This window comes from Leuresthes tenuis, unplaced genomic scaffold, assembly GCF_036924035.1.
Source record: "Leuresthes tenuis unplaced genomic scaffold, fLeuTen1.0.hap1 SCAF_5, whole genome shotgun sequence".
Lineage (NCBI taxonomy): Eukaryota > Metazoa > Chordata > Actinopteri > Atheriniformes > Atherinopsidae > Leuresthes > Leuresthes tenuis.
The window spans coordinates 34,469,168-34,482,543 of NW_027325359.1; the positions used below are offsets into that span (position 1 = coordinate 34,469,168).

Here is a 13,376-nt window from a genome sequence, read left to right on the forward strand (position 1 = left end):
CAAGTCCAGATTAAAATGACATTAAAAAGACAGAAATATATCAGATCAAAGTAAAATCGATCAGAGATGACGAGCAGGAATAGAGTTCGATGTTAAAGTGAGTGGAGCGGCTGTATTTTTGGGATAATTAGTTAAATCTGCTTCCCTGTCTGTCATTTTGCCCATTTTCAGCTTCCTGTTGAGATTTAGTCCTGAGATTAAGTGATTAATAAAACATAATCACCATTTTTTTTGTTTTGAATTAATGATTCTTTCAATCTTTAGGGGAAAGTTTGCGCTTTGGGATGATTAGAGACAGACGTGGGCATCGCCTTCGTGTGAGGACTGAAACTAAGTTTGTGTCTTTCTGCCAGAAAGCTGTTTAAAATAATCACGTGAGACAGGAACTGAATAAATCTGAACGTTGAGAGACCAGGCGGCACCAAATAATTTCAGTTGTGCTGCATTCAGGTGCTCCAAACATGTTTATTTAATTTTTACAGCATTAAGCTTTAATTCTCTCAAAGCTGAATGATACAAGAACTGAAATAAACGCGTAAATGCATCAGTGAGGGAATCATCTAGAAGTGTCCGTAAATATGAAAACAATAACTTTAAAGCTTAATTTAACGATATCTGAAGTAAAAATGGAGTCGTTCTGACTGTGATAGTTTTAACTGAGCCGTGTGCTGCATCTTATTGGCTCTTGTTGGATTTGCAACAAACCAAACAGCCTGAACATTTGCTTAGAATCATTTTTGATGTTTTAGACCCGCCTTCGTAGACGGGGATTCCCCTGAGGCACGGCCGCCATGTTGCAGCGTCGCTTCAGCGGGCGGCAGCAGTGTCCAAGTGTGCGTCTCTATGGCAACGAGTGCTTCACAACGCCTTTATCAGTGTTCTTAACAGCCCAACAACAAACAATACGACAGGCCCAGATGTGTTCAGCTGCTTGTGTTGAGGTTTCTTTACTCAGTCATCGTACGATCTGCCTCAGGCACACTCTGGTTTCCAAACAGGATTCAGGATCACCACACTCATCACTGTCATGTGTTGCCAAATAAGAATAAACCGCTCCTCCCATTATGAGGAAAAATTTGCATCCCCGCTAGTGGTCACATCCCATGAACTCACCACAGCTGCAGAGCTCATTGGTGGCTGTTTGCCAGGCTGCTTGCATAAAGTGGCCGAGGTCATTAAACGCCACACGGCGCCCAGGCTCACGTAGGCCACGGCTGATACAGAGGGTGTGCCGGTTTATTGCTTTCACCGATGAGGTGTAACGCTGGGTCATTGCTTGTTTTGATGGGTGTGTGCGCTGGAGAAGTGACACGGAAAGGGTCGCTTTGTTTATGTGTCCCTACAGGAAACAGCTCTGCATTGGCTGCTGGCTTGTGATAGCAGTTGGGTTTGTTTTTTTGCACACAAAGACCTAAATTTGTCTTAAAAACACATTTAAACAGCCTGAATCCACAGATCGCCTCCTGATACAGTAAAAAAACGGCTGTTTCGGATTCTGTTTGTAGAATTTTTGCACATTTTTGCACTGATATACATTAATTTAATACTGAAATCACTGACAGGGGAAGTGAATAACATTCAGTCCTTTGACGTGTCCTGCAGCCCACGTCCATGTGCCACCTTTAGGGCTGATTTTCCTACTTTTTTCATGCTCATTCACTTGTATAATAAAACCCGACAGTTTCCAGCAGCCCTCAGCCGTTCCAGGAGGCCACAAAGCCACTCGGCTCCTGTCAGATCTGATCCTAAATTCATTTAAAAACCCTACATGATCTGATTGTTGCAGGTGATGAATATTCAGGCGATTTGTTCGTGGTTCAACCTGCATTTTACATGAAATCTCCTGTAAATCGGCACCATTTCAAGTTGCAGCTGTTTAAAATTCAGCTGATTAGACTTAATCAGAGTTAAAAGTTGATTTAGTTTAGTTAATTTAGCAAAAACGGAGAAAAGAAGAACAAGAGCTCGCAGAGAATACGAAGCACATAGTGTAAAAACTCTCCAGTTTGACATGGTTCAGCTGTTAGAGGAGGTGATGCAGGTGTTTCCCATCATTCCCTGAATTATGTCCCCAGCGACTGATTCTGTGACGCTCAGGTTCGGTCTAAATGAGGGTTGGACCTGATGCTATAAGATTAATTCAGTCTTTGAAGTTAAAACTGGATTAAATGAATATCTTTGCTGAGTCAGGATGAGACACTCTGTGTCCTCTGGCTTTCTTTTTGTTTCTTTCTGCACAAAGTGACGTTGTGATGTTTCCACTGTATGAGTTAAATATCGAAGGTGACGTCAGCAACAAAACCACCGGCCAGGTGATAAAAGTTTAACTCGGCTGTCGGACGTAAAGGACGTGCAGCGGCAGAGAAGTGAGTTAACCTGATGGTTTTAGGCTAAATATTAGTATTTTATCACGAATAAAAGGTAAAAAAGGCATTAGTAGAAAGGCCAAATAAACCCAAACTCTACTGCGTTGAGCCGGAAAAGGCTGGAACGCCCTCTCCGGGTCGGGAATGAGATCCTTCCCCAAGTGGAGGAGTTCAAGTATCTCGGGGTCTTGTTCACAGTGAGGGACGAATGGAGCGGGAGATTGACGGCGGATCGGTGCAGCGTCTGCAGTGTTGCTGCACCGACCCGTCGTTGTGAAGAAGGAGCTGAGCCAGAAGGCGAAGCTCTCTATTTACTGGTCAGTCTACGTTCCCATCCTCACCTATGGTCACGAGCTGTGGGTAGAGACCGAAAGAACAAGATCATGAATACAAGCGGCTGAAATGGGCTTCTGGGCCTCCCTTAGAGATAGGGTGAGAAGCTCAGTCACCCGGGAGGGGCTCGGAGTAGAACCGCTGCTCCTCCAGAGAGGAGTCAGATGAGGTGGCATCTGGTTAGGATGCCCCCTGGAGGCCTCCCTGGGGAGGTGTTCCGGGCCCGTCCCACTGGGAGGAGACCCGGGGGAGACCCAGGACACGCTGGAGAGACTATGTCTCTCAGCTGGCCTGGGAACGCCTCGGGGTCCCCCGGAAGAGCTGGAGGAAGTGGCCGGGGACAGGGAGGTCTGGGTTTCTCTGTTAAAGCTGCTGCCCCCCCGACCCCCGGATAAGCGGCAGATGATGGATGGATGGATGGATGGATGGATGGATGGACTCTACTGTGTGAAACTGTTCTTCTCATAAGATTCAAACATCTTCTTCAACTCTTTTTTTAATTGATGTCTGCATTCTTACATTTTCTCAGCTGTTTTGCAGATATTCACCAGTTCAGACACAGTATTTCCTCTAAATTCATCATTTATGTCTAATAAACTTTACTCTAATAAGACTCAAAACCTTTTTATTGAACCCTGTCCTGTGCTCTATGTAAATGAGCAGCACTCAGAGCTCCAGGCTGTGGAATAATGACTGTAGGACACTTTGTGCCTGTCAGATTATCTTTTACATCATTTTTAATCTGATTAGGAAGTCAAGAAATCCATTTATGAGTCTTTTTCTCCCTCGTTAAGTCCCACATGGGCTCTTTTGATGTGTGGATAACGTCAGCTCTGTCATTTAGGGTGTTGAAAAGGAAAGAATCCCCGGTTGTATCTGGGCTTCATGTTGTTGGCCATTATTCTGCTTCTCTCTAAGCACCAAATCCACACCGTCTGTACAGCCCTGCTCTGTGGATCTGGGGCTTGGATGTGTCCCTCTTTCATTCAGCCACCGCACCCTTCGGCAGACCTTAAAGACAGGTCTGTGCAGCAGGTTTAAAGGAGACAAACCTGAGTTTGTGTCCGATGGATCAGTGTGCAGCTTGAAATAAAGCCCCCTGCATGTAGTTGCAGGTTGTAAATGCAGAGTCCCGTCAGAAGAAGTGATGACCAGTAAATCTGGGTTTTTACATTCAGGAGAGGAGAGCAAAGGATGTGCAGTAATACTGTGACTGATCACAAACTGTGGATTCTTTTAAAGCCAATGAAACGGGTGAAAAGCAGGTTTACCTGTTTGTCTTCTCACAGATCTGATCATCTACATTTATCTACAGTTTGCATTCAAGCAGGTGTGAAATGAAGTGGAGTAATAATGAATAAGTAGTGATTAAACAGTGTGGATTATTTAATGGATGGTGTTGCTGAAACGTTTGTGTTCAGTCGTTGCTGTTAAATCCTCACAAATACGGCTAAACACGGTTATAAATCCTCACAAATACGGCTAAACACGGTTAATCACGTCCGCTTCTGTTTCCTTTTTCCTTCAGACTCTGAGAGAGAGGAGTAAAGCCAGCGAGGAGACGGCAGAAAAGACGAAGGAGAAGGTGGAGGACGAGAACTCCCCGTACAACAAATGCAGCGCTGTGGATCTGGACAAGGTGTGTGTGTGTGTGTGTTTCTACAGCCATCGTCTCTCAGAGCTGAAATATCACAGGATTAAGTTCTGTAGCAACAAAAGAAGTGTGTGTGGAGGACATGAGGGATGAAAGAGCAGTGAACGGCCATCAGGTTATTCACCCCAACTCTCCTGCAACCGGCCACATGCACGTGTGTGTGTGTGTGTGTGTGTGTGTGAGCAAACATGCAAAAACACACAGAGACAATAACATTTGGTAACCCCTTAAACCAGGTCCTGGAGTCATGTGTAAGCACAGTCAGTCCCTGTGTGCTACGTTCGTTAAACCGAGCTCCTGTCAGCGCTCAGCTCGGCTTTTTCCACGATGCTGCATACCAGCTCCATGCACAGCGTGATGATGACAGATTCAACCAGTCTGTCCTGCTGTCTGTCTCCAGGCGACATTGGACTGAATAAGATGCAGCGTTCGTGACTTTTTACACCGATAACCACACCTCAGCCGCACCCCGTCGACCTACTACCTGCCACTCAGCCGCTGATACGTTCATTATTTAAACGTTTGGTTCTCAGAGTAATAGAAAGCCTCATGTGCAGACACTCCCTTTACAAAGCATCACTGTGGTTTGATTTCAACAGCTGACAAGTGTTTGCGTACATTACTGTGCAAAGTCCTGATTCAGCCCTCATTTCTTTAGATTTTGATCCCAAGCAGCCAGACTCTCCTGTAACCTTTAAAGTGTCCTGATCAACAGTTCTGCAGCTTTCTGAAGCTCTTTCACAGTTTTTCTTTGGACATTTTCTGCTTTTTCACTCATCTTCAGTCCTTGTTCCTGAGCATTTTCAGTGTTTTTCTTTGTTCAGCCACTTAACTCTGAGCTATGAAGCATTCAGGCAGAAAAAAGGCTCCTAACTCAAGGGATGAACCAGTGTTGTGTCGACACAGAACAGACAACTTAGCAAAGAAGCCGTTTTAAACTGGATCTTTAGGCTCTTTGTCACAAAGACACATCATTTGTTCCCATTTCTTTAGCTGCATCTATGAAAAACAGCAAAGAAAACACAGTTTGACAGACAGAAAATAGGATTTCTGCAGCAACAAGGTGATTCCCAAAGAGCTATTAGCTGAAAACTTGGCATATCTCAGCATGGTGTGCAGTGTGTCCTTAAAACATTTGAGGAAACTGGACAAGTGGAGGACAAAAGAAGGAGTGTCAGGCCTAAAAAACTATCTACAGCAGATGAACAGGATCTGAAAGTGATGTCCTTAAGAAAGAGGAAAAAATCCAGCTGTGACCTGACAGGACCTGAGAGATGCATCTGGACCTTCAGCTGATCCATCTACTGTTGGCCCAAGCCTCATCAGAAATGGTCTCCATGGAAGGGTGGCTGTCAAGAAGCCGTTCTTAAGGAAGGGAAACAGGGAGAAAAGGCTGAGCTGTGCCAAATGACACAAGAAGTGGACTGAAAATCAGTGGCAACAGGTCTTATGGAGGGATGAATCCTCCCCAGAGCCGGACCTCAACATTATTGAAGCAGTGTGGGATCATCTGACAGAGAACGGAACAAAAGGCAGCCCACATCCAAAGAAGAGCTTTGGGATGTCCTTCAAGAAGCCTGGAGAACTATTCCTGAAGACTCCTTAAAGAAATGACAGAAAGCTTGTCTCAGAGGGTTCAGGCTGTGTTGGAGAATAAAGGAGCTCAGACCAGAGATTCACTTTAAAGCTGCTGAGAACTGATAAAAAACTCTGTTTCTGCCTCAGATTCTGGGTTTATGTTCATGTTTAACATGTTTCAGTAAATGACTGCAGCTGTTTCCTGTTTTTTTTTGTCAGTGTGTAAAGACATGAGGTGTGGTTGAAGACTTCAGCACCACATGTGTCATTTTCTACCCTAAGTTTGATGCAACATGTTGTGGATGAAGCGATGAAACAGGACTGGCGCTGCAGGCAGCACATTATTAAGAAACTTGCCGTCACGTGCGTGTGACTTGGCACATTTTGTCTGAGCCTCAGGAATGTGAGGCATGTCTTCATTCGTGCACGTGGTCTCTTCTTTCTCCTGCTAATTTCAGATTGTGAAACCAGGATCTTTGTGGTTGTGAAACTTCAAACATCGCGGTTACGCTGCAAATATTTAGTCCCAATGTCAGAACATTTCAATTCCATTGTTGGATGTTTGCCACCAGAAATGTCTGCAAATTCCACTGATGGTAATTACCTGAACACGTTTTAATGTTTTTATGTCCGTAAGTTGGACTGAAACAGTTTCACTTCTTTTTTGTCTTCACACTCGTGCATAAATGTCCTCCACAGATGAAGTTTTCTCTGTCTGATCTCAGGATTGACGAGCAGGTGGTTCCCAGGACTCACTTTTCTTTTAATTGCACCATGACTTGCATAGAGGCAACAAAACTGGAGTTCAGGTCACTTCAAACATCTAAAAAACATACTTAATCAGCGGTAATGTCTTATTGACTTTCCTTTTCTGTGTCTTCCATCACACTGGGTGAAAAATCTCATTTATTTGAATTGAAAGGCATCAGAACTGTCGTCATTCAGAGAAATCTCTGAACATTGTGGTGATTTAAGGCTGGAAATCACTGCAGGGCTTCAGTGACGACCTCATCCAGTAAGAAAAGCCACATTCTTTGTTTTCCAGCTGCATGGCTGAAGTAAAAGAGTCGGGCTGCTGAACCGACCCGGCTGCATTCCAGACCCTGAACACATCTGGAGCATTATGAAATGAAAGGTGTGAACATTGTTCAGCTTCCTCTCTGGCTTGATAATTTCTTTATGTAACTGAAGGGATACCTCAGGGTACTGGTTCCCCCGGGTTTCTTACTGTGTCTGAGAGGTTTTAAGCTGTCAGCGGGTCAGAGAGCTGCTGGGTGACGCTTGCTGTGGAGACGGAAACATAAAGGTAAAAGGAGTCTAAATTAGGGTGTGAAACAGCCTGTAATTACATGTAATGAGTCCTCAAAAGACTGTCAGCGCAGTCCGTGGCTTTGATGAGGAAGACGCCGTCACCTGGGCAGTGAGCATCGTTTCTAAGTGACTGGGATCATGTGATGCTTCCAAGGTGATATAGTAAAGCAGGAGATTAGAGTTTGGGTTTCCTGCTGTAATGTGATGTGGTTAAATATTAAGATCAGTTTTATGTTCCTCATAAACACCTTGTTTATGGTTCTGAATCGGGGTCGACTCCCCTGCCCTCCATTTTAGCCGGAAACATTCCTGCTGATGGATCGATGAGGAGCTTCATGGAAAAGTCTCTGCAGCTCAGCCACCTCATGCAGCCCGACTCACATGCTGCTGCCAGCACCAGCAGCTTGTAAAGAGCTCATAAAGCTGTCGCTGGTGCCCTTTGGACTCCATGAACATCATTAATTGTCACAGCAATCAACTTGGACTGAAGCGAACCTGTGAAAGCGCACGCAGGCACGCACAAATAAACTCAACATGGAGACACTTCCTGTTTTTAAAACGTTTCCCTCTGCTGCCACCTGCTGGAGAGAAAAGATGCTTCTAATTTCAGCCTGAAATATTTCTTCAGTGGTTTAATCAGCATGAACAGAACAAATTGATCTGATTTCTGCTTGGTTGTGTATCTGCAGGATTTGGTCGACTGGCGGAAGCCTCTGGCGTGGCAGGTAGGCTACCTCGGAGAGAAATACGATGCGTGGGTCCATCAACCCGTCGACAGACCCATCAGACTGTTTGGAAACCCCTTCATGGAGGCAAGCACCAAAACTTCCTGGTAAGAAAGGATGCTCCTTGTTTCATGTGTTCTAAAATATAATTAATCAGATAAGAATGATTAACGGGGATTTTTGCAGACCAAACTGAATATTAATTTCATTTTTAATCTGAACCAGATTTAAACTTTAATCTGAACCAGATTCAACTTTAATCTGAACCAGATTCAACTTTAATCTGAACCAGATTCAACTTTAATCTGAACCAGATTAAACTTTAATCTGAACCAGATTCAACTTTAATCTGAACCAGATTCAACTTTAATCTGAACCAGATTCAACTTTAATCTGAACCAGATTCAACTTTAATCTGAACCAGATTCAACTTTAATCTGAACCAGATTTAAACTTTAATCTGAACCAGATTTAAACTTTAATCTGAACCAGATTCAACTTTAATCTGAACCAGATTAAAATTTAATCTGAACCAGATTAAATTTTAATCTGAACCAGATTCAACTTTAATCTGAACCAGATGAAACGCGTTAATAAAGACGCTGTTAAATAGGAGCTCCGCCTCCTAACCCCCTTAAACATGTTTTTTTCACTTTAAGTGACCAAAAATGCAAAAGTAACATAATTTAGTGATTAAAAAAGAAACATTGAAATGTGTTTTAAGTTTTTGTTGCTGAGGAACTACGACCAAACCGCCGTGACACACTCTGCTTCCTGCTTCCTGCTGCAGGTACTGGGTACCGGTGGTGTGGCTTCCTATCGTCTTCTATCTCTGCTGGCACTGCTACACCACCCTGGCACAGGGCACCACCAGGATAGCCCTCACCTCAGGTAGCACACACTCTGAGTCACTTTCATGCTTTCATTCACAGAACCACAGTATCTGAGTGTGTGTGTGTGTGTGTTCCCAGACGTCTCCATCCCCATGCATAAGTACATGTTCCTGGTGCTCTTCTTGCTGGGCTGGTTCTTGTGGACCTTCATCGAGTACTGCATCCATCGCTTCGTCTTCCACATGAAACCACCAGCTCATAACTACTACCTCATCATGCTACACTTCCTCCTGCACGGCCAGCACCACAAGGTCCGTCACGTGTCTCAGTGTTGTCCTTTTTAACACAAGATGGCCGCCCTGCTTTCATGTGGCTGCTTACGAGCAACTTCCTCTTTCCCTCATAGTTTCAGTTAGACTTTAGCGTGAGTAGTACCTGCTATCTTTGTGTTTTCATGAGCTCTGGTTGGTTTGAATGAATTAAGCAGTCAGTGTACAGCTGGGATATAAGAGTAACTCATAAAAAGGTGTTAATTATGAGTTGTTAAGGCATCAGGAGCAGATGCTGTGCCCCGGTATAAAACCCTCAGGGACACTAACGGGGCTAATCTGTTTCATATGATCCACTTTCATTAGAATACAACACATGGAAACTGTCGCCCTGTTATTTTGATTGAGGTTTGGATCAAACCCTCCCTCTTTGCTTCACTCTTTTCATTGACAATCCATCACTTTTCCAGTCTATTCCCACAGATTTCTGCTGATCCTCATCTTTCATAATTCTGCTTTGTTTAAACATTAATGTAACGCATCATTCACATGTTAGTTAAGGGTGTTAGTTAGTTAGTTAAGTTAAGCTACCCTCAGGCACACCATGTGACCTCACACTTCCCTCCATTCCCCATGAATCAGGCGCTGGTGGGCCTTTGTGTTTCCTCCTCCCTGATTGGTCAGCTCATGTTTCTTCAGCAGATCCTGCCAACGTCAAAGAAAGAAGAATTAGTTCTCCAGAACATTACAAACTACCATTAAGAAATCCTTTCTTGTCATTTTTGGGTCCAGTACTGATGTGTAAAAGACTTATAAGATAGTATAAAACACCTCTTTATTTAATTTGCAGCCATTGTTTTCTAAATGCAGGATTTCCTGAAGCAGAACTTGATTTGCAGGCTTGTTTTTTTTCGAGTTGAATCTTAGTTTTGACTGCTGAACTTAGCCAGATGTTTTTATTGGTTATTTTTAAAAAAATCTTCGAAAACGAATGAATAAATGATAGAAAAATGGTTTGCACATGATGATTTCCTGCCTCGTGAGGTATTTAAAGCTGTTGGATCATTATTCTCTGCAGTCTCCGTTTGACGGCTCTCGGCTGGTCTTCCCTCCCGGTCTGGCCTCCATCGTCGTGGGAACTTTCTACGCAATCCTGCATCACACACTCCCAGAAATCCTCGGGGTATCTGTGTTCGTAGGAGGGCTGTGTGGCTACGTGGTGTACGATATGATCCACTACTACCTTCACTATGGTTCGCCAAAGAGGGGCTCGTACCTGTACAGCTTGAAGGCGTACCACGTCAAACACCACTTTGAGCACCAGAGATCAGGTGAGCACAGTTTGAGTCACACATCCAGAAGCTTTAGATATCCATCTTCCCTCTCTGATGCCATCTCCACCTTTCTCTGCAGGCTTTGGAATCACCTCCACCTTCTGGGACCATCCCTTCAACACCGTCATCCCTGATGAGAAATTCTAACGAATAAACGGCTCTCCTGAAGGGCCACTGGACTTGTTAGCCACCCTCTTTAGCAACCTTTTGTAACCACCCCGGCTTCTTTAGTTCTGTCTCTGCAGCCACAAACAGGGAGGACTCTGGATTCTCCTCAGCTATTTACTCACTGTGATCGTTTGCACACAGCTGTAAGGCCTCTCCGTGCCGCCTTTAATCAACACACTGATGCTTTTCTGCACTCAGCTCAGCAGCCAAACCTTTCCCCGTCAGAACTTTGCAGCTTTGAGGTGCAGAGCAGAGTTTATATGACTCAGCTGCAGCTCTCCTGGCTTGTAGAACTCATACAAAAACACGTTGAATAAAGATTCTAACAGAATAACACGAATAACCATCAGAGAGGGAAAAGGAAGTGATAGATGGTGGGTGAACGTGGAAGATGGGAGGACAGGAAAGTGTCTCCAGGTGAACCAACTTCACACTTTCTGCAGCTCTCACGCTGCCACAGGTGCCCTCTTTGGTTTGAGGTGTCTGAACGTGCTGAGATTCAGTCCCAGTCCAACTTTTAAACTGGTGCAGAAGGGAGAGTTTTGTGTAAAAAAATCCACGTTTGAAAGCAGTGTGCACAAATATTTTCACAAGTCTGTTGTAATATTGTGTTTTTCCCAGTTTTGCTTCAACAAAGATGTAAAGAATATATATATATTTTTAAGATTTTGTACAGAAAAGAAGATGCTATAATTGCACCAGCGTTACGTTGTCAGTGACGGGATGATGTTGGACGAATGAGTGGATGGATGATGTACGAGGGGTCGTGGTGACAGAGGGACGGGGCTGAAGGCATGAAGCCAGGCTGTCGCACCTCCTGCTGTGGAGCTCTCAGGGTCAAAATCCCAGGAAAATCTGTAGACTGTAAAAAGCTGATGGACGGAGCTGTCATTATGTTTGGGAACTGAAGTTTTGAAGCATTTTGCGACATCTTGGGCTTTCTGGAGCCACAAGTGACCACATTTGGACACTTTGGTTAGGATGAGGATAAATATCTTATGAAATAATAGAAAAACTCTGTGGGACCAACGCACTGATAAGCAGCGAAGAGTTCATAAAAAACAGAATTAATTGGTCCACATTTTTCTCCAGTCTATGGATTTTTTTGATCTTCACGGGTCCCACCTTTCAGAGCAGCCGGTTAATTGGACCCTGCAGAGCTCTGCAGAGGATGACGATTGATGCATCTGACTCGACAGCAGGAGGCCGTGACGGCGACTGGCGGATCCTCCGCATGTCTCCTCCAAACACCCGACGACAGCTGAAGCAAAACAAACTTAAACTCTTTAAATACCTAACAATATTCTTCTATTGCAGAAATCTGTTTCTACACTTTTATGGCTTTAAAATTTCCCCGCTGACCTCATAGGCGTCTGCATGAGTTCTTGCAGGCAGCACCTTTATGTAAAATAACATTTATATCTTTTTTCAAACAGCAATAATGAGTCTTTCTGTAAGAGGTGGTTTTCAGGGATGAGCTGGAACTGATCAGCTCCAAATGCGTCATGTCGTCTTTAGATATCAGTAAAATTCACAGTGAAGATGGTAACAAATGTCAAATGAATGAGCGAAACATAATCAATGTGATATGAGAGAAGCTTAAAGATATATTTCTAATGTTTTAATTTTTCCTTCTGGAGATGGTGACGAAACTGAAGTGTAATGATGTGACATGATTGTGATGGCTGCTCGGCACAGTGAGACGATTCCACCTGTTGGAATTTAACACTCACAGATCTTATTTATGGATATTTATGTGATAAAGATGAAAACAGCAGCTCGTAAGCTTTGATTCTCACATGTGAGCTTTCCCTCGTGCTAAATAACACGCAGCAGAGATTATATTTCCCAAATCTGTTTACTTTAATGTTCTGTAACTTTTATTATGGAATTTGACATTTCTATGCAAATGTACACCTGTTTGTAAATAAATGTCTGTATATTTCTGACCACAGCGGTCGGCTGTTTGTTTCTCTGTGGAAGGAAAAACCACTCAGGCAGATTTTTATCACATAAAAATGACACAAAGCTCATCTGAATTGTGCCGATATAATTATTTCAAAAGACGTCAGAAATGAAGGAAGTATTGATGTGTTTCTGTGAAATGAATGTGCATAAATATGAGCTTTACTGTATGTAAATATCTAAACTGAAGGATTTTCAAACATAAAGGAAACGGAATTAAATGTTCCAATGAAGTATCCTGACAAATTAGAACACATTAAATAGTTTACATCTTAAAATGTAATATCCAGAAATGTGAAGAAGTCTTGAAACACACCTAATTTCTTTATATATTGCCAGGAAATGCAGTGATTTACTGAAACATGAACATAAACCCAGAATCTGAGGCAGAAACAGAGTTTTTTTTTTTTATCAGTTCTCAGCAGCTTTAAAGTGAATATCTGGTCTGAGCTCCTTTATTCTCCAACACAGCCTGAACCCTCTGAGACAAGCTTTCTGTCATTTCTTTAAGGAGTCTTCAGGAATAGTTCTCCAGGCTTCTTGAAGGACATCCCAAAGCTCTTCTTTGGATGTGGGCTGCCTTTTGTTCCGTTCTCTGTCAGATGATCCCACACTGCTTCAATAATGTTGAGGTCCGGGCTCTGGGGAGGATTCATCCCTCCATAAGACCTGTTGCCACTGATTTTCAGTCCACTTCTTGTGTCATTTGGCACAGCTCAGCCTTTTCTCCCTGTTTCCCTTCCTTAAGAACGGCTTCTTGACAGCCACCCTTCCATGGAGACCATTTCTGATGAGGCTTGGGCCAACAGTAGATGGATCAGCTGAAGGTCCAGATGCATC

The 13,376-nt window shown here is 43.5% G+C and overlaps 1 protein-coding gene across 2 annotated transcripts in view; it reads left to right on the plus strand.

Annotated features, from left to right (window-relative positions):
* fa2h (fatty acid 2-hydroxylase) overlaps nucleotides 1–12,520 on the plus strand; it is a 38,502-nt gene extending 25,982 nt beyond the window's left edge. For both annotated transcript variants that reach the window (XM_072386729.1, XM_072386730.1), the window contains exons 2-7: nucleotides 4,228–4,338; nucleotides 7,932–8,074; nucleotides 8,758–8,858; nucleotides 8,939–9,111; nucleotides 10,148–10,400; nucleotides 10,483–12,520. In XM_072386729.1, the coding sequence (XP_072242830.1) occupies nucleotides 4,228–4,338; nucleotides 7,932–8,074; nucleotides 8,758–8,858; nucleotides 8,939–9,111; nucleotides 10,148–10,400; nucleotides 10,483–10,550 (849 nt within the window). In that variant the 3' untranslated portion in view covers nucleotides 10,551–12,520. The remainder of the gene's footprint in view (nucleotides 1–4,227; nucleotides 4,339–7,931; nucleotides 8,075–8,757; nucleotides 8,859–8,938; nucleotides 9,112–10,147; nucleotides 10,401–10,482) is intronic.
* The last annotated feature ends 856 nt before the right edge of the window (nucleotides 12,521–13,376 follow it).